The 21991-nt window shown below is 30.4% G+C and overlaps 1 protein-coding gene across 1 annotated transcript in view; it reads right to left on the reverse strand.

The window, feature by feature from the left end:
• Positions 1-21991, reverse strand: part of LOC130894913 (carbonic anhydrase-related protein 10) — a 174984-nt gene that overhangs the window by 120368 nt on the left and 32625 nt on the right. Inside the window, exon 2 of the mRNA XM_057801946.1 lies at positions 19218-19265. Coding sequence (XP_057657929.1) covers positions 19218-19265 — 48 coding nt within the window. The remainder of the gene's footprint in view (positions 1-19217; positions 19266-21991) is intronic.

Here is a 21991-nt window from a genome sequence, read left to right on the forward strand (position 1 = left end):
TTTTACAAAATATTCATCGATTAAGAAGGTATTGGTGTATAAACAAGCGAAATTTTATCATTTTTTTTCCAATATTACCAAAGTTAAATAACCTCAAATTTAGTCTTCGTTATCGACCTTGCGTTTCAGATATCTTCACTTTAACGCTCTATATCTCAAAAACACCCCGTTCTAATGAGTTAATTGTAATTTCTCTCCATATATTTATCCTTTTGATGTAATTTTTCGAATATAAAGCGAAAACTTCCATTATTTTAGTATATATCATTTTATATATAAAAGTATGTTTTTTTCGAACATGCCTCAATAATTTGTTTTATATTTCACGAACCATTAGTGGTAGAAATTTTTACAAAATATTTATCGATTGAAAATGAATTCGTGTATAAACAAGTAGAATTTCATTATTTTGTTTCCAATATTACCAATGTTACATAACCTCAAATTTAGTCTTCATTATCTACCTTGCGTTTGAGATATCTTCACTTTAACGCTCTATATCTCAAGAAAACCTCGTTCTAATAAATTCTTAATAATTTTTCTTCATATATTGATGCTTTTCATGTAATTTTTCGAATATAAAGCGAAAACTTCCATTATTTTAGTATTTATCATTTTATATATAAAAGTATGTTTTTTTAGAACATGCCTCAATACTTGTTTTATATTTCATTCAATTTTTTATACTATACCAAGGTTTCGAGCGAGTGCATACATTTCCAATCTTGTTGTGAACTACATTGTATTAAAATCAAATTTTTTGATAATTTAATGTAATGAAAGCTTGGTTCTATATAATAATTAGTACACTTTAGACTTTAGTTTTACCATAATCCTACTTCGAAAACGCTTTTCAGTAAGAACTTTTCGATATTTTTTAGTCATATGAAATATTGGATTCAATTATGGATTAAAATGTTTTAGTTGGTTGTTAGATTAAAAAATAGGTTATAACCTCATTTTTTTACTGTTTCTGTAGATTTCTTTTTTCTTCTACAAAACATTCTAGTAATAAAATCCTCTGTATTAGATATGGAACATTAAATTGTGCAAGAAAGTTGATACAAGACGACGTTGAGGTAAAGTCACTTTAGATATAGAATTTCCAAATTAAGGTCATGTTTAACATTCCCGACGATCAAAATATCTAATATGACCTTAGAGAGGGTTCTGCATATTCAGTTATGATACTTTAAGTAACATCCACACACTTCCTATTCGAATGTCTTCTTTTCTAGTTCTGATTTTTAAGTTGTAGAACATTAAAACTAAATTTATAACCTATTTTATTCACTTACAATATGATATAAACACTATGAGAATTAAAACAAATAAATGTAAATGAAATTTCGTAACGGACGAATGACATCTACCTTTAATTTGTGAACACGCTGCGACGGACACCACGTCGGGTCGCCCGGAGCGACGCTTTGATTAAAAATAGCGTCGAAATTGAACACCATCGTCGGAATTAATAACCCGAAATGAGTGGCGGCGAATTATTAACCAGAAATGTCGCATAATTGTCAATGATTCCAATGCAAACATTGTGATCGATAGCGAGCTTTAAACATTGCGATTAATACATTTAATGTATAATAAACAAACTCGTAATTATTGTTTATCTGATTTATTAACTATTCGAAATCAATTAGCTAGCATTGAATTTCATCTATAGTCTCTGAAGATGTTAATTTTGTTATCGAAACGCGCGTTAAACAGTGTAATTGTGAGTAGTGATGAATTTTGACTAGTGTAAATGTAGAGGTCGCTTTAACTAATTATTTAAGTGAATTTTTTCAACAATAGTGATAGAATGAAAGATTTTACAAGCTCCATAACAAATTTGGATCGAGTTAAGTGTAGTCTATGGAGGATGAAAGCTTCCATTTGAGGAGAATATGTAGCCCGACGACAAACACCCATGTCAACATTTATCTTTGAAATTAATGAAGTTAAGACAAATATGGTAGACAAAAAGTTGGTGGAAAGAGCAGTAACTTTTCAGCAAACAAAAGACGTGGATCAATACGTCGCAGGAAAAATAAACAAGAATAGAGTCGACTTCCATTGTTCGGTATAAAATAATTGTAAAAACGTTCGAAACTTGTTAGTGTCGGTTAATAAAACCCCAATTAATTTATCAACGTCAGCTTTAATCATTGCGTGCGGATATCTTGGTGAAATGTATTCTGTTATATGGTAACAAGAAATAACCTTTCAACAACCCTTTTCCGGACTTTATGGAATTGGAGATTAATTTGTATCCATTGCAAAAGGATTTTGACAAATTTTCAATTGAAATTGAAAAAATCAACGATCACATTGATATTTGAGTAAATAAATTGACATATAAGATAGTCCAGGTACCAATCGATTTCGCGTGGAATTTTGATATCAATCAAGGGCGATTTTCCACCCCTATTTGGAGATGAAAATTTATTTCATCAAAATTATCTCGTAAATCAATAGATTGACTAATTCTAAGCAATAAGTTTTATTTAAAGTTAATACTTTTAGAATTATAAACGTTTGAAACTCATTTTTCATTGAAAAAACTCAACGTTTTTCATGAATAACTACAGAAGTTTCCATTTTTTAAGCAATATCATCAAAAACAAAAATTCAGCTATTAAAAAAAACAAAGAGATTCGAGTTATTGCTGGTTGAAAAATAGCTAATTTTGAGAACCCCTTTAACCTGAAATAATTTGAAATTTATGAAATTTTTGGAAAAACCTCAAAAATCTTTTTCAAAGCACATAAAAAAATCATCTAAAAAGAGCACTGTCAAAAGTCTTTTGCGTAAGAATTGACTGATTTATAACAAAAATTTAATTTTCACCTTTTCTCTTTTTTGAAAAAATTTATTAATTATACCCTCGCCATTACCACCCTAATTGAAATTAATCGTAATCCTCTCGCAATTAACTTACTTCAATTATTATTGATATGATCCAAGTGATTTAACTAGTTTTGATTGCTTGTTTTAGAAAAAATATTTGATTAAATCGAATACTGTATTTTCGTAATCTTGAAAAAAAATGACTTTTTCTTAAATAAACCAAAAGCTATTCATGTTATGAGAAAATGTTTCATATATTAAATATACAGTTTTTCATGCCAAAAATTTTGAGCTTTTTCAAATCTATGTATCATAAAAATTGAAGGAGATATATAAACTCAAAGTTTGCATTCGCTTACCAAATGTGGCTTATGCAACCCGTTTGAGTTGCATCTTTTTCGAAACCGGAATCGAGGTTGAAAAAAGTTTTAATTGATATAACGTTGAAGTAATTATAATTCTCTATAAAATTCTCTTTTAAAAAAGTTTATAGCTTGAAAATTGAGCGAGTTGATGTCGAAAAACTTGTTTTTCAAAATTCCGGAGCACGAATTTTGGAGCAATGGTAAAAGAGAAACGTAGAGCGTACAATCGAGCTGCCATTTTGAATTTTTGGTTATTGAAAATGGGTTTCAAATATCTAAAAAGAAATACTAAATAAATAACCTTAAGTCAATATAAATACAGTTTTTAATAATTTTTAATTATAAAAGAACCGTTCAGATTATTTTTTAACTTTTCATATGATTAGGGGTTGATTTGGAGGGGTTGCATGAAACTGATTGATCATAAAAGTGTTTCAATATGTAAATAGAGGTGGTAAATAGAGATTGAATTCAAATTTTCATGAAAATCGAGATTATAACAATAAAAAAAGATTTCAATATTACTACCCTCAGAGGATGGTCTTTGGAGGGGTTGTACGAGTCCAATTAATAATAAACTTGTTCTAGAATACCAACAGATCTACGAATAATTCATTTAAACATCTAAGACTTTCAAATTTTTAACAATAAAGGGTAGTTTGCACCCCTAAAAGATAAAAATCGACGTTGATTAACAAAATTCCACAGTTTTAAAGTTTTTATCGATGGTTCGTGACCTAATAGTTGTAAAAATGCTTATACACAATGAAAAATAAATAGCTTAATAATTTGTTTTCAAATTAACGTTTGGTAAGGCTTCAAAATTTCGTTTCTATTGCTATTAAGTATCTGGAATAATTAAATAGTGAAATGATCTATAATTTTAATATACGAATGAAATCATAATCCCTTTGGTCAAATGATCAAAACACATTCAATCGCTTGCAAATCCTTTCAGGTAGTTTTACGATATAACTCGAAGAAATCCACGTGGCACGAAAAAACAATATCAAGTCACGAAATCAAATTACTTCCATAGGTATTTTCGAGGGAATTAACCACATATCAAAATTGGATCCGGACGTCCTAAAACTTGTATTTGTAACGACGCATCAGGCAATTCGACATTCAAATTTACATCCATAACTAAACCACATGGTTTACGAGGGGAGGTATTCAACAAATCCTCAACTATTTTACAGTTTTAACAGTTTATCCGTGATATTCATATGAATTGCTTGGTTTCGAATGAATTATACAAAACTTTTTACATTAAATTAAGTATAGAAAGTATAAAAATTTTCGTTTCTTTTATATTTTCTCTTACATTTTTCGATATTCAAACTCGTACTACTCCTAGTTGTCATTTTATCAAGTATTAAACTGTCAACTGTCATACGTCAATTGAATATTATAGATAGGAACGAAATACTTGTAATTCCACTCGTATAAATTGATGTTATGCAAGATCCATACAAATACGGAAACTGAATTAGAATGCAATCAGTTAATTTACATGACAAAATCCAGATGGCGTACGGACTCACTGTTCCTTCTCGAATAATATAGGAGAAAACGACGGACAACGGTCCTTCTCTGTTTATGCATATTATATGAGGTGAACGCGTGCTTTTGACAGACCTGACGGCTCTTATTTGATTTGCCTCTCCAAACTTTCGGAAGGAACTATTTTAGAATCTCCACCACGCACCTTTGTTGTATTGCGAGTCCTCTAATAAAACATTTCGATCTTTGTTACAGTTTGACTATATAATTAGAAAATCTTTTTGTGTTCACCAAACTGGGGTGAACTCAAGAAACAACTCCTTAGAGTTATTGAGACAATAAGAACGCGATTCGAGAAGTTTTTGGTGTAAGTTTTTGCTTTCAATTTCATTAAAATACGAGACAAGCTAAGGAATAAGGATGTAGAAGAAGAGAAACAACTGGAAATTCAAGATGAAAACTAAAAGAAGGAAAACCAGCAGACTACGATAATAAATCAATAATACTACAAAATTTGGGAGAAAGGGATCTCCAAATGCCATTTGGTATTCTTCTAGCATCTTTGGTGGGGTGACATATTGTTTTATCATTAAAATTACAACTTTAATATCATTTTTTCATTTCTCTTCTTTTTTCCTGGTGTTTCGTACTAGTCAAGCCTCTTCAAAATGTGATCACTACTCTACTATGTTGCTAATCACCATAATCTCGTTGTTTTGGCTCTAAAGTATACTTTGGTTGAATAAGGACATTCAAAAAGCATTTGACAATGTCTGAGGAAATTAATATGGGAAAGTTTACAACAAAAAGAAGTTTGGGACAATTTGGGAAACATAGAAGAAGAAATTAAAATCAAAAGACGTGAATATTAAGAAGATGAACACAAAATTAACGATAAGAAGAAAAAGAAGAAGAATTAGAGCCAGTGATTAGTTTCTATTATTCAGGGTATGCAAATTAAGCAGTTGTTTTGAATGAAATTGAATTTTATCATGCAAAGGGGTCTTCAAATGCCGTTTAGCATTCTTCTAGCATCTTTGGTGGGGTGACAAATTGTTTTATCATTAAAATTACAACTTTAAAATCATTTTTTCATTTCTCTTCTTTTTTCCTGGTGTTTCGTACTCGTTAAGCCTCTTCAAAATGTGATCACTACTCTACTATGTTGCTAATCACCATAATCTCGTTGTTTTGGCTCTAAAGTATACCTTGGTTGAATAAGGACATTCAAAAAGCATTTGACAATGTCTGAGGAAATCATTATGGAAAAATTTACAACAAAAAAGAAGTTTCGGACAATTTGGGAAACAATATAAAATGTAAACAAAGAGGAAGGAAGGACGAAAGAAGGATTAGGACTGGAAGATAATGGATGATGAAAACATCAACATAGAAGAAGGAATAAAAATCAAAGAAGGTGAATATCAATGTGAAGAAGACAAAAGTAACGGTGGGAAGAAAAAGAAGAAGAATCGGAGCAAGTGATGGGAATCAAGAAGCAGATATGAATGAAATTGAACTTTATCATGCAAATTCTTTGATAGAAACAAAAGAAATAATAAAAACCATGAGAATGAACGTTTATAAATCAATATTTGCACCAATAGAGAATCGATATTTACAAACTCACTCCAAAGCAAAATTCTTACAGTAAAAAGAGGTAAACCAAAGAAATCTTGTACAAACCATACAGCATGGTGTCTAAGAGACTAGTATTATTGGGTGCTAGAAGAATAACAACAAACACCTCTTTTTATCTCACCAATTCATGAACATTTCAAGAATTGTCTATAAATTCAATAAAAATTAATGAAGTTGCAGCTGCGGAATCTTCTTGCCTACAAGTATATATAACACCAGGTTTGTCAAACCTCAAAGTTGATGGAAGACCGGAAAATCATTTCTTGCTCAGTATTGCTCGAAATATATCACGTTAGGAGTTTGTTCATTTCCATCAAGTGATTTGACAACAATAAAATCAGATACTTCAACGAAATCGCAATCTCTGGTTTCTTTTTATACTCAATACTTATTTGTGGTTTGACAAAATGGTAATTCGAGTGAAATTTCATCAGAAAATAATAAATGGAAAGTGACGTGATTTCTTGGACAATATCACGTTTTCCAGTGGGAAAACTTTCGGCCTATATCTTCGTTGTTTTCGGAAACTCCAGAGGTGCTTTCATGTTCGAATTGTAGCTAGTGGTGTTTAGAATTTCGTCATCTGCAGCTTCACTACTTCACAGTTTTTTCAAAGTTTTAATCAACATTCTTGACGGTTCAAACTTTATTTATAATTTAAAAAAATCTCTTCACCGATTAGGAGTTGAAGAGAAAAAAAAACTATGAGGATAGATAGACATGGAACGGAGATTGTGAGTTTTCTTTGAGTGGTTTTTTTTGTCTACTTCCGGTATAAAATGTTATTTTTATGTACCGGAATAGAGTAGGTCGATATACAATTTGAATCCAATCTCGAAATCTATCAAATCTACAAGGTAAAATACGCGTTGTTGCATGTGAAACGCGTATATATCTCACATAGGTAGGTGGGTTTGTTTATTAGTGTAGCGGCTAATCAAAACGTGTTATTGTGGAAATAACGCAGATCATCGGCTCGTGATACCATCAACGTAAACGATATCGTCATCGGAACGTGCCCCCAAACAACATCCAGTACCGTAATAAAGCAAAAAGTTACATGGAAATTGGTTACTACAAAATGTATATGGAGAAGAAGTTGAAAAAAAAAACGTTGAACAAATTTTTTGAATCATTTTATCGACCATTTAAGAGTAGGTTCTGAACTAACATACGAGTTTTTGTTCTCCTTCTACCCCTTTAGAGAAATTCAATAAAACCTCGGAATGCATCCTAAATCGTCCTCTATGTAGCTACACTCTAGTATTTGAATCAATGTAAATTTGTGGGGATATTATTTTTTATATTCGATGGTAAATGTTTTAAAATGTCTTTTTAACTATTATAGTGCTCACAAAAGTTCCATTAAAAAAAAAACTTGAACTCCTTGAACTATGATTTTCGAATTTTTCGGATACAAATACATGATTTTTCGCATACTCTCGCTATAAAGATTTATTTTCAACTATTATGTCGAAAAATCCAGAAATTTTGAAAAAAATTCGACATGCTTGGATAAATAATTCGATATTTTCGAAACCATATCGTTTTATTTTTGACAAGAATCGAGTGACAAAACATGTGTCTAAGTGACTTTTCTTAATAGGCTCTATCAGTTTGATATTTGTGGGAAATATACGAGGTTAATAATGAAGTATATTTATTTTGTGAAAACTACAATATATAAATTTAGAAAATCTATAAAGCAACGTAAATAATTTGATATTTTCGAGACTATTAGAGATATCGTTTTATTTTTGACAAGAATCCATTGACAAAACGTGTGTCTAAGTGACTTTTCTTATTAGGCTCTATCAGTTTGATATTTGTGGGAAATATACGAGGTTAAAGTTGAAGTATATTTGTTTTGTGAAAACTACAATATATAAATTTATAAAATCTATAGGGCAACGTAAATAATTGGATATTTTCAAAACTATTCGAGATATCGTTTTATTTTTGACAAAAATCGATTGACAAAATGTGTGTCTAAGTGACTTTTCTTATTAGGCTCTATCAGTTTGATATTTGTGGGAAATATACGAGGTTAATAATGAAGTATATTTATTTTGTGAAAACTACAATATATAAATTTAGAAAATCTATAAAGCAACGTAAATAATTTGATATTTTCGAGACTATTAGAGATATCGTTTTATTTTTGACAAGAATCCATTGACAAAACGTGTGTCTAAGTGACTTTTCTTATTAGGCTCTATCAGTTTGATATTTGTGGGAAATATACGAGGTTAATAATGAAGTATATTTATTTTGTGAAAACTACAATATATAAATTTAGAAAATCTATAAAGCAACGTAAATAATTTGATATTTTCGAGACTATTAGAGATATCGTTTTATTTTTGACAAGAATCCATTGACAAAACGTGTGTCTAAGTGACTTTTCTTATTAGGCTCTATCAGTTTGATATTTGTGGGAAATATACGAGGTTAAAGTTGAAGTATATTTGTTTTGTGAAAACTACAATATATAAATTTATAAAATCTATAGGGCAACGTAAATAATTGGATATTTTCAAAACTATTCGAGATATCGTTCTATTTTTGACAAAAATCGATTGACAAAATGTGTGTCTAAGTGACTTTTCTTATTAGGCTCTATCAGTTTGATATTTGTGGGAAATATACGAGGTTAATAATGAAGTATATTTATTTTGTGAAAACTACAATATATAAATTTAGAAAATCTATGAAGCAACGTAAATAATTTGATATTTTCGAGACTATTAGAGATATCGTTTTATTTTTGACAAGAATCCATTGACAAAACGTGTGTCTAAGTGACTTTTCTTATTAGGCTCTATCAGTTTGATATTTGTGGGAAATATACGAGGTTAATAATGAAGTATATTTATTTTGTGAAAACTACAATATATAAATTTAGAAAATCTATAAAGCAACGTAAATAATTTGATATTTTCGAGACTATTAGAGATATCGTTTTATTTTTGACAAGAATCCATTGACAAAACGTGTGTCTAAGTGACTTTTCTTATTAGGCTCTATCAGTTTGATATTTGTGGGAAATATACGAGGTTAAAGTTGAAGTATATTTGTTTTGTGAAAACTACAATATATAAATTTATAAAATCTATAGGGCAACGTAAATAATTGGATATTTTCAAAACTATTCGAGATATCGTTCTATTTTTGACAAAAATCGATTGACAAAATGTGTGTCTAAGTGACTTTTCTTATTAGGCTCTATCAGTTTGATATTTGTGGGAAATATACGAGGTTAATAATGAAGTATATTTATTTTGTGAAAACTACAATATATAAATTTAGAAAATCTATGAAGCAACGTAAATAATTTGATATTTTCGAGACTATTAGAGATATCGTTTTATTTTTGACAAGAATCCATTGACAAAACGTGTGTCTAAGTGACTTTTCTTATTAGGCTCTATCAGTTTGATATTTGTGGGAAATATACGAGGTTAATAATGAAGTATATTTATTTTGTGAAAACTACAATATATAAATTTAGAAAATCTATAAAGCAACGTAAATAATTTGATATTTTCGAGACTATTAGAGATATCGTTTTATTTTTGACAAGAATCCATTGACAAAACGTGTGTCTAAGTGACTTTTCTTATTAGGCTCTATCAGTTTGATATTTGTGGGAAATATACGAGGTTAATAATGAAGTATATTTATTTTGTGAAAACTACAATATATAAATTTAGAAAATCTATAAAGCAACGTAAATAATTTGATATTTTCGAGACTATTAGAGATATCGTTTTATTTTTGACAAGAATCCATTGACAAAACGTGTGTCTAAGTGACTTTTCTTATTAGGCTCTATCAGTTTGATATTTGTGGGAAATATACGAGGTTAAAGTTGAAGTATATTTGTTTTGTGAAAACTACAATATATAAATTTATAAAATCTATAGGGCAACGTAAATAATTGGATATTTTCAAAACTATTCGAGATATCGTTTTATTTTTGACAAAAATCGATTGACAAAATGTGTGTCTAAGTGACTTTTCTTATTAGGCTCTATCAGTTTGATATTTGTGGGAAATATACGAGGTTAATAATGAAGTATATTTATTTTGTGAAAACTACAATATATAAATTTAGAAAATCTATAAAGCAACGTAAATAATTTGATATTTTCGAGACTATTAGAGATATCGTTTTATTTTTGACAAGAATCCATTGACAAAACGTGTGTCTAAGTGACTTTTCTTATTAGGCTCTATCAGTTTGATATTTGTGGGAAATATACGAGGTTAATAATGAAGTATATTTATTTTGTGAAAACTACAATATATAAATTTAGAAAATCTATAAAGCAACGTAAATAATTTGATATTTTCGAGACTATTAGAGATATCGTTTTATTTTTGACAAGAATCCATTGACAAAACGTGTGTCTAAGTGACTTTTCTTATTAGGCTCTATCAGTTTGATATTTGTGGGAAATATACGAGGTTAAAGTTGAAGTATATTTGTTTTGTGAAAACTACAATATATAAATTTATAAAATCTATAGGGCAACGTAAATAATTGGATATTTTCAAAACTATTCGAGATATCGTTCTATTTTTGACAAAAATCGATTGACAAAATGTGTGTCTAAGTGACTTTTCTTATTAGGCTCTATCAGTTTGATATTTGTGGGAAATATACGAGGTTAATAATGAAGTATATTTATTTTGTGAAAACTACAATATATAAATTTAGAAAATCTATGAAGCAACGTAAATAATTTGATATTTTCGAGACTATTAGAGATATCGTTTTATTTTTGACAAGAATCCATTGACAAAACGTGTGTCTAAGTGACTTTTCTTATTAGGCTCTATCAGTTTGATATTTGTGGGAAATATACGAGGTTAATAATGAAGTATATTTATTTTGTGAAAACTACAATATATAAATTTAGAAAATCTATAAAGCAACGTAAATAATTTGATATTTTCGAGACTATTAGAGATATCGTTTTATTTTTGACAAGAATCCATTGACAAAACGTGTGTCTAAGTGACTTTTCTTATTAGGCTCTATCAGTTTGATATTTGTGGGAAATATACGAGGTTAATAATGAAGTATATTTATTTTGTGAAAACTACAATATATAAATTTAGAAAATCTATAAAGCAACGTAAATAATTTGATATTTTCGAGACTATTAGAGATATCGTTTTATTTTTGACAAGAATCCATTGACAAAACGTGTGTCTAAGTGACTTTTCTTATTAGGCTCTATCAGTTTGATATTTGTGGGAAATATACGAGGTTAAAGTTGAAGTATATTTGTTTTGTGAAAACTACAATATATAAATTTATAAAATCTATAGGGCAACGTAAATAATTGGATATTTTCAAAACTATTCGAGATATCGTTTTATTTTTGACAAAAATCGATTGACAAAATGTGTGTCTAAGTGACTTTTCTTATTAGGCTCTATCAGTTTGATATTTGTGGGAAATATACGAGGTTAAATTTGAAGTATATTTATTTTGTGAAAACTACAATATATAAATTTATAAAATCTATAGTTGTATGATGGCAACGTTGTAATACAAGAAAATACGCAGAAAAACGTTGGTAGTATCATAAAAAAATTACAACAACTCTATCAACTACAAAATTTCAGAAATCAAAATGGATCCTTTCGCTCCGAAAATAGACAAAAAATTGGTTTCAAATTTTATCAAATCTCTGTAGAAATATTTTTTTAAATACCAGGAATTTGTGAAAGGAATTATTTGTCCGGAAAAAAAACAATATTATAGAAAGAACATTGAGGAAAAATCATGTAAATTCAGTTTTCCATAAAACAATTGATCCGGAAAGTAACGTGATTTTTGACTTTTTAGGACAAAACAAAAAAATTCGTGACTTTTCCGATATAAAGATGTATTCTCAAATATTATCTCAAAAAACCCATAAATTTTGACATGTTTGTATACAACATTCTATTTTTTCCGAAGTAGGACATCATCAACGTGTATAGAATTATGAAAATTGGCCCCTATTAGGGCTATTTTATTCTATGTCAACTTATAAAGCGGACGTAGAATTCAAGACAATGAAATGTGCAACTATGCTTTTTGATTAATTGCGGAAATTAATTTGGACGAATTTGTCGCTTTTCCACGACATATATTTTTAATTAAATACTTTCCGAGATGTTACTGAAATTTTACGTGGTTAAACCAAAAAAATGTGACAATACGGCTTTCGTTTCATGGAAAATATTATTTTTTATTCTTCTCAATGATTTTTGAGACAACAAGAATTTTTTTAAAATCTACTCAAGTTCACAAGAATTTTTGGAAATTTGTTTATGCTCTGCATCTTTCTAGTTAATCGAAAATTTGATTAAATTCCACATATTTCTGGGAAATTTCTATTATATTTTGAAAATTTTCTAGTGTTTCATACTATTTTATTTTGTAAATTTGAAAACTTGTAATTTCCATTTAAGTTTCTGGAAAATTCGGGAGATTTTGGAAAACTGAATAATTTTCTAGTTCTTAAAAAAATGTTTCCAAAGCTTTGATCAAATTCTCAAAAACAATTTGGAGCTCATGCGATTTATTAATTCAGTAACATTACAAACGAGCCCCCACCCTTGAGCCGACTCTGCCTAGATTTAGTGGAATACTAAAATTCGGTGAGTGGGACCGTCATACGAGGGATGCTACTTAAATTTTTAATTCAAATTTGATATTTTTAATAGTGGACGTACTCAGAACGTGTTGTAATACGAGTGCTATTTGAATTGTTGAGAAGTTCAAATTACATATTTTGGAGGTACCTTAATCGGAATGGAAATTGATTCAAATGCATGCATATTAATCTTAATAAAAAATATTTTAAAAAACAATCAACCCATGTACTACTATAAATAATTCCTCTTATTTATCTTAAAACTTCTATTCTATTTAGGTTTATCATAATACGAGGACTGTCAGAGAAGTTCCCGATCTAAATACATCCAAACGTCCACTCGTCTTACGAGAATCACATCCTGCGAGTAAATAAAAGATATGAATTATCGAATATTGATTTTTTTAAGAATTATCGTATTAGTTTATTTTTTTTCTCAGAATATTTGCGTAGCGATAAATTTTATTACCGTGTCGAAAATAAATTGGAATCCGATCAACGCCAATAATAATTCAAAGCTGTCGACTTTTGTCTCCAAAGGACCTTTCATTCATGAATAATTAGTAAGGAATTATAAACGAAGAGGCGACTCTATAGACAAGCTTTTGTTTTTGCATACAACACACAATCAATTGTGAACGTCCATTATAGTCGAAGCGCCAGATGGCATCGACGACGTTTGTCAATAGAAACCCTTGAACAAGACAGTACAGATTACGAATATCTGACTTGAATACGAGGTACAACCACAACGTACGAGGTCTGGTTATTAGAGTTTTATTATAAAAATTATTCTACATTCGAATGCACCCCTTCAATATACTCCCATCCCCTCGCTACACACCTTTCCATACGTTATTTCCATTGATCGAAACAGTACTGGAAGTCTTCTTTGGTGAGGAGCGACTCAAATCGGATCCCTTTCAAAGTAGATCTTTTTCTAACCTTCCAACGAAATCTGAGCAGACCCTTTGACGCAAGAGCTGAAACAGCTGAAACAGTCACAGGACGATCTGGACGCTGGTCATATTCAGTGCTCTCTCTAAAGCGCTTAAACCACTCAAAAACACGAGCACGAGATAGAGAATTGTCCCCATCTCAATAAGCAGAAGATGAGTCAAACAGTGATCAAGTTAACGATGTGGATCATCATGGATAACTGTCGAATTTTACAATAAAGCCCGTAGCAAATATACCAAAATTAGCCATGAATTAGCTAGATCCTCTGTATTACCTGGTAATGGTTTTTTATATAATCAAAAGGAAATTACTTTGTAGTTAGGCCTCGTAACTTAAAATTTTGATATTATTATCATTGGAAATATTGACAATATCTCTAAAACGTTTCCACCTGATCTGTCAACATCGATATCTTTCATAACTTTTCGCCACCAAGACCAAGCTCAGAGGGTTTTCACTTTCCATTAAAATCCAGTTTGAAAAATCTTGTTAGCGTTACAAGGAAAAGTGTGATTGGATTAACGTTTTCGTAGAACATCACTAAGTTCGAATGGACGGATAGAGCAAGATTTTAATCAGAGAAACAAGTATCGTATAGAAAATAGCGGGATATTTCTTATTATTATTTTTATCTATTATAAATCTTATAAACTATCATCGGCGATTATTATGCAACATTTGAGCAACAAAATCAAGCAAAAATCGTCCACATTTGTCTAAGAACAAACACCAGCTCACACTTCATTTATTGCAATAACCAAAAGTTTGAATTGCTACCTAATGCACTCTAGTCACCAGATTTAGCCACGTCGATTTATTTCCTGATCCCAGACTTTAAAAAAATGGTTCCGTGGTTCAAAATTTTCCAACAATGAAGAGGTTAATGACTATTTTGAGAAGCTTACAAAATTTTTGTGTTCTCTTTTTAAGGACCATAATATCAAATTCCGAATGATGATATCTTGGTCGTATTTTGAAAACTGTAACAGTTCGTAGTTAAGGACAAAACCGAGGGACACCGTGGAGTTAATACGAACCAGGACCATAAAACTTTTGTCAACGCGAGGTAGACCTGAAAAGACACGTGAAAATGATAAAAAATGGACGAAAATTCGTGTGAACTGCGTCTTCAAAGAGACAAATCTGTAAAATCATTTGTAGGTTTATGAAATAATATTTTTGATCCATTCAACAGATTTATAATCTTATCAAGCAAGTAAAAATGATAATAAATAAAATAAAGGAAGACTTGAAAATAGAAAAGGAATATTCTTCGATGTTAATCACACTTTTGGTTAAAAAATTCATTCCTTCATTGTTAAATCATTTTGGAGATCAGTACTCCATAGTTAAATACTTAATAATGTATTGTCAGACGATTTATCTCAACAATTTGATACAGGTTGTAGCAATAGTTAAAATTATTGCGCATTCAAGATGACCTTCACAAACAGGCGATGAAACAGTCCCTTCGTAACAATAAACAAGCATAAAATCCCACAAAGGGCGGGATTTAAATATCTTGGAAACCATTTAGATAAGAAACCTTCTTTAAAGAAACACGACAAAAAGAAAACAGCTCGAGGAAGGGCGATCAAGACATAATACTAATTCCTGATAATAGATAACTTGAAAGGAGTGTGGTACAGAACCCATGATGGTGAGTTTTGATGGAAAATCTACATTTTAGGTAATATTGTTTTTAAATGGAATAAAACAAGAAGTTTTAGGCAACTAAATATTGTTTTATACTCGTCGGTAAAGATCTTTTCTATATATTTGATGAATACCAATCTTTTTTAGAAGGATTAGCATTACGTGGAATCTACGAAAAGTTTCCGACGTCAACCTGAAGAAGTTAACACGAATTAATAACCTAAGATACTAGACGACAATCTAATTAAAGCAAAATATATTGTCATATGCTAAAGGAATATCCATAAATCACATAGCTTGGACACGAAGAGGGGATAAGTGGCTGAGCCACGTGAAGGGGGAAGAAAGACAAAGCTTCTTAGGTTTTTTCAGATGAAATTTTGTTATAGAAAGATTTTATTTGAGAATCATGAAGATGTTGTTGAAAACGTGAAATATAGTGAAACAAAAGCACTTATAATCGGGAAGGGAGCGAGGGAGTGGTCCCAAAAGGGGTATAATATGACCACGTAGTTTCTGAACGCCCCTTAATCAAAAGTACATTCGAATTAATACTTCTTAGATCTTATTGAGCAATTTTTTGTATCAATACATAAAAGCAGATGTACACTACATTATTGAAGGTAAAAAATAGTGAAGATAGTGGGTTGTAAACAGAGAATTTGCCCCTAAAACGGTTTGATCGACTGAAAAATTAATAACGACCTTTTTTGAGATACTCGAGGAATTATGTTTATAGATAATCTTCAAAAAAGTGGCAAATAACAGGACAGCAACGCACTTTCTCATACTACTATGACTTTGTTTCCTAACAAGAAAAATGTTTCGGAAACTTTTCAGACCGCTCTCGTATACAGATTTTTAAGATACGAGGATTAGGGGATTTTCAAATAACGCAATTTACGTTTTGTCGTATAGTCTATTGGAAATAAAAATGTTTCGGAAACTTTTCAAACCGCTCTCGTATACAGATTCTAAAGATACGAGGGATAGTGGATTTTCAAATAACGCAATTTACGTTTTGTCGTATATTCTATTGAAAATAAAAATGTTTCGAAAACTTTTCAAACCGCTCTCGTATACAGATTCTAAAGATACGAGGGATAGTGGATTTTCAAATAATGCAATTTACGTTTTGTCGTATAGTCTATTGGAAATAAAAATGTTTCGGAAACTTTTCAAACCGCTCTCGTATACAGATTCTAAAGATACGAGGGATAGTGGATTTTCATAAAACGCAATTTACGTTTTGTCGTATATTCTATTGAAAATAAAAATGTTTCGAAAACTTTTCAGACCGCTCTCGTATACAGATTCTGAAGATACGAGGGATAGTGGATTTTCAAATAATGCAATTTACGTTTTGTCATTTATTCTATTGAAAATAAAAATGTTTCGAAAACTTTTCAAACCGCTCTCGTATACAGATTCTAAAAATACGAGGGATAGTGGATTTTCAAATAACGCAATTTACGTTTTGTCGTATATTCTATTGAAAATAAAAATGTTTCGAAAACTTTTCAGACCGCTCTCGTATACAGATTCTGAAGATACGAGGGATAGTGGATTTTCAAATAATGCAATTTACGTTTTGTCGTATAGTCTATTGAAAATAAAAATGTTTCGAAAACTTTTCAAACCGCTCTCGTATACAGATTCTAAAGATACGAAGGATCGTGGATTTTCAAAAAACGCAATTGACGTTTTGTCGTATAGTCTATTGAAAATAAAAAGGGAGATACATTATTATTGACTGTAAAATCTCACTGAATAAAACAAAACATTTCCCTTCGAATCTATTATTCAATTTTCACGGTTGAATAAAAATAATATAAGATGCATAACACGTCAAATAATATCGTTCGCGATTTGAAAGTACATCGTAAAAGCTCGCATTCGACGTAGCGGATTCAATTTCAGTGCTGCCGATGTCGCCTTTCACGATCCCCATACAAATTTTTAAGCATAAAATTTTATATCGTATGCACCCGTATGGTTGATGCTTTTTGTTCTTTCCTCGGTGAATTATAGTTACGATACTACATAAATTGTTGACGCTCACTCGCGTTGTTTTTAATAGTGCTTCATATCAAGTTTATCATCTTAAGAACATTTCCAATGCCACAATGTATCATAATTTTATAACGTCTCTTCTTCCAGTATTCTACGTCTTCACCTGTCAGACCACAATTCCAGGTATCTCTTTTCTTGTATCTACATTTCCTTTTCCTCTTGGTTGTCATATATTTCCATAATTAGTGCGTCTAATTTCTTCTTCTTATTGGTTCATTATTCTATCTTCATTCTATCCACTTTCTTCTTTTTACCTCCCATCCACTTTTCTTGTAACTTCGTCAGTTTCCAGTTCATAATAATTTGATTGTTCTTTTTGTAATCTTTTCATTATAAGTCTTTTATCTTCACCACTTTTCTTGTGAGTTTGTCTTTTTCCAATCTATATCTACTCTATTATCTTTTCTCTATTATTCATATCAATTCTTTCTTTATTCTACCTTATATCCACTTTTCTTGTAGCTTCGTCAGTTTCCAGTTCATAATAATTTGATAGTTCTTTTTGTAATCTTTTCATTATAAGTCTTTTATCTTCACCACTTTTCTTGTGAGTTTGTCTTTTTCCAATCTATATCTACTCTATTATCTTTTCTCTATTATTCATATCAATTCTTTCTTTATTCTACCTTATATCCACTTTTCTTGTAGCTTCGTCAGTTTCCAGTTCATAATAATTTGATTGTTCTTTTTATAATCTTTTCATTATAAGTCTTTTATCTTCACCACTTTTCTTGTGAGTTTGTCTTTTTCCAATCTACAGCTACTCTATTATCTTCTCTCTATTATTCATATCAATTATTTCTTTATTCTCCCTTATATCCACTTTTCTTGTAGCTTCGTCAGTTTCCAGTTCATAATAATTTGATTGTTCTCTTTGTATTTTTCTCGTTATAAGTCCTTCATCTTCACCACTTTTCTTGTGAGTTTGTCTTTTTCCAATCTACAGCTACTCCATTATCTTCTCTCTATTATTCATATCAATTCTTTCTTTATTCTACCTTATATCCACTTTTCTTGTAGCTTCGTCAGTTTCCAGTTCATAATAATTTGATTGTTCTTTTTATAATCTTTTCATTATAAGTCTTTTATCTTCACCACTTTCCTTGTAAGTTCTTTTTATTATTGGTTTCTCTCTCTTTCAATTCTATTGTGAATCACCAGCTACTCGGTGGAGCAAAAACAATTATTGAGTGGAAAGATGATTGAGTGTTCGATAATCAATACTATCAATAAATAACTCACACCAAGATCGTCGATATGGCCATGATAAAGTTTTTCTTTCTAAATTCTCTTAAGTTGTGTGTATAAAAGAATAGATGACAAACCCCAAGAGGCTTTAGAGCGTCAAGTTCAGTCTGATTTATGCTCTATGTTTTTTATGAAAAGAATTGAATATATAAACATGCTGAATAGAATTATATGAAGACTGAGTTTCGAAATTTTGAAATTCCAGTAAATTTATTTAGATAAGTGATTAGATTTGATATAAAGTTAGAGCATTAATCGTACTTACCAGAGATACCATCGTAAGTCCACCACTCCTGCCAGTTATCACAATCGACTGTAAAGAAAAAAAAATAATAATCACGAAGAATTAATTCGAAAAAATGTTTTTGTTTCAATTCTAAAGATACTTAAGAAAATTTTACAAAAGATCGAATTCTACAAATGAATCAGTTTTCTTTGGAGACTTTTTCAGTTTCTCTATCTTCATTCTGCTGTAGAAAATCATAAATCAAAAATACAGAGAATAAAATTGGAAATTGGAAAGATTGCTGACAAAAGTCTATTAGAATGGACACCAAAATCACTTGACTTGGTGCTTCTAGATATTTTTCTAGTATTTGATATTTGAAAAGAAATGCAACTGCATCAGTTTCGGTGAATAGTTTTATAAAAAAAAAATACTAGATAATTAAATAATTGATTGTCCTATTTTTCGAAAAACATTAGTTGAATTTCTGTCGATTCGACCAGAATAACGAAGATCACGGATTATTCCAATTCCCTAAAGGCGTTAGCTTAACTTTCCTTTTCCGACGTTCATTCTAAATAAGAATAAACTAATTTTAGCTAGTCTCGAATTCCTCGTTGATCGTACTGATCGAGGAATTAAGAGCAACCAGAGATATCCTATGGGAGATGCTGCGAATCGATCTTATTTGAGAAAATGTATGTGCAAGTCGAAAATTTTCTGTAACAAAAAATCTCAATAGAAATTAACGTGAATATTATGAAAAGTTTGCTACTTAAGTTTTGATTCATCTTGGTTTCTATGACTTTCAACGTGGATTGAACCAACAGCTGATCAACTCGATTTTCATTGATGAATAGCGGATGAATTAGTTGATAACATCGACAAAGTTGAAGAACTCAACAAAAATATGGAAATAATCGAATGCGACTTTAGAAACTTAAAGATAACTCGTGGAAAATCTATCTATAATAATTTATTCGTATCCCGATTCAATCGAATGGACTTGTTTAAATGGAAATTGTCTAATTCCGAAATTAGATGTATGAGAATCGTGTATGCATGACTTGTATTGTGTTGAATTACTAAATACGGTTCGATTGTCATCAGACGGACTATCATTTCTGAATTTTGAGTATGCATGGACTTCGGAAATGGTTTCAAGGTATATTTTGATTTAGTTTGGCGTGGAATCATTAGTTTCCCGTGATTTGGTAGCGAATTATTTCATCAAATAATAATTCGTGAAATTTCATCAATCCGAATTTATACTGCCCGACGAAATTCATCTACCAAACAAGCAAAAGCAAAACTCTTTCCGCAATGCGGTCCGTATGAATGGAATCAATTAAACCATGTGAAAAAAATCGGTTTTTATTTACAATTTGAGAAATTTTATCCCCTTTCTGGATTAAAAGCACCCCTTCGAAAAGTTTTTTTAAGTTTGGTGCAATCATAACTGAGAAAATTCATTTTTAGGATCTAAAATATTGATAAAGTCTTTAACAATATTTCTTTCGTTATCCTGACTTTAAAATCAGCTTTATTTCTGATCTATTAACATATACTTTAGATTTTGAATAACCCCATAAGAAATAATCGAGAGGAGTCAAATCGGGGGATCTAGCCGGCTATTCGATCGTTCCACATCTTCCCAATTCACCTATTGGGAAAAACCGGTTCTAACTGTACCTTCAAAATGCGGTGGAGCTCCTTCTTTTTGGTATTGAATAGATCGATCTCATTTAGATGATTAATATCAGGAAAAAGTCTTTGTAATTTAGGCACTAAACCTGTTAAGCAGTATATTATTAGCATAGAAAGACCGAACTCGAAATTCATTTTTGATATGCAAGAAAAAGTAGAAATCATTGGCTGGTAAATGAGGACTATACGGTGGATTCAATTTTTGGATTATTTGTAACGTTTTTGTTTATATTTGTGGTTTCGTGGTGATTGATTCGACTTCAACGATTGGTTTCCATGATTTTTTTTTTCAATTCTTAAAATTGCATTGTCAGATTTTTGATAATGACAACAGCGTAAAAATCGTAATGGACAGTTTAGATAATCCCATACAAATGGTTCGGTAAATACTTGAAGTACCTCGAATCATCGACAAAATGTTTAATAAGCGATTACGGAATAATGGCGATCTCAATTACAAAATCGGAGTATTCAGAAACAATTTTGAACTATAATAGAAAATACATATATACGTATGAAACAATATAAAACCGATTAATTTGACCATATAACGAAGTGGCGGTCGTAAACCCTCCAATAAATTAACAATGCACATAAATTTCGTTGGATCCAAACTAATATACTGATAATATACCCAAAAACATATAAGCCGAATTATAATCGGAAGCATAAACAGGAAATTTTTTTGCAATACTCCCCGATGAACTAAAATTGTTTATAATATTGTAAATTGATTTAATATTCTCCAATTTACAATCATTTATAACTAGTAGTTGATAAACAATCGATTTAACTATTAATAAATTTCGTTGTCCACGAAATCGATGGATTTTATGGAACAAAACGTATATTAATACAATCGGCAAATGATTGTGCATTTTTCGCGTTGTAAAATATTGAGCCCTCAACGAATTCTGAACTTGGAGTGGGTAGGTAAAGGTCGTGGTCCGAGTTTCTAATTGGATAACTTTGAGTCGAGCCATACGTACCCCAGAAGGGAAGGCCATATTTGGGTTGCGATTCAATAAGAATATAAAAAACTGTTAAGGAAGAGGTGAGTTCAGCTCTCTGGAAACTGATATCAACAGGAAGAACTTTATTTCAAG

This window comes from Diorhabda carinulata, chromosome 6, assembly GCF_026250575.1.
Source record: "Diorhabda carinulata isolate Delta chromosome 6, icDioCari1.1, whole genome shotgun sequence".
NCBI lineage: Eukaryota > Metazoa > Arthropoda > Insecta > Coleoptera > Chrysomelidae > Diorhabda > Diorhabda carinulata.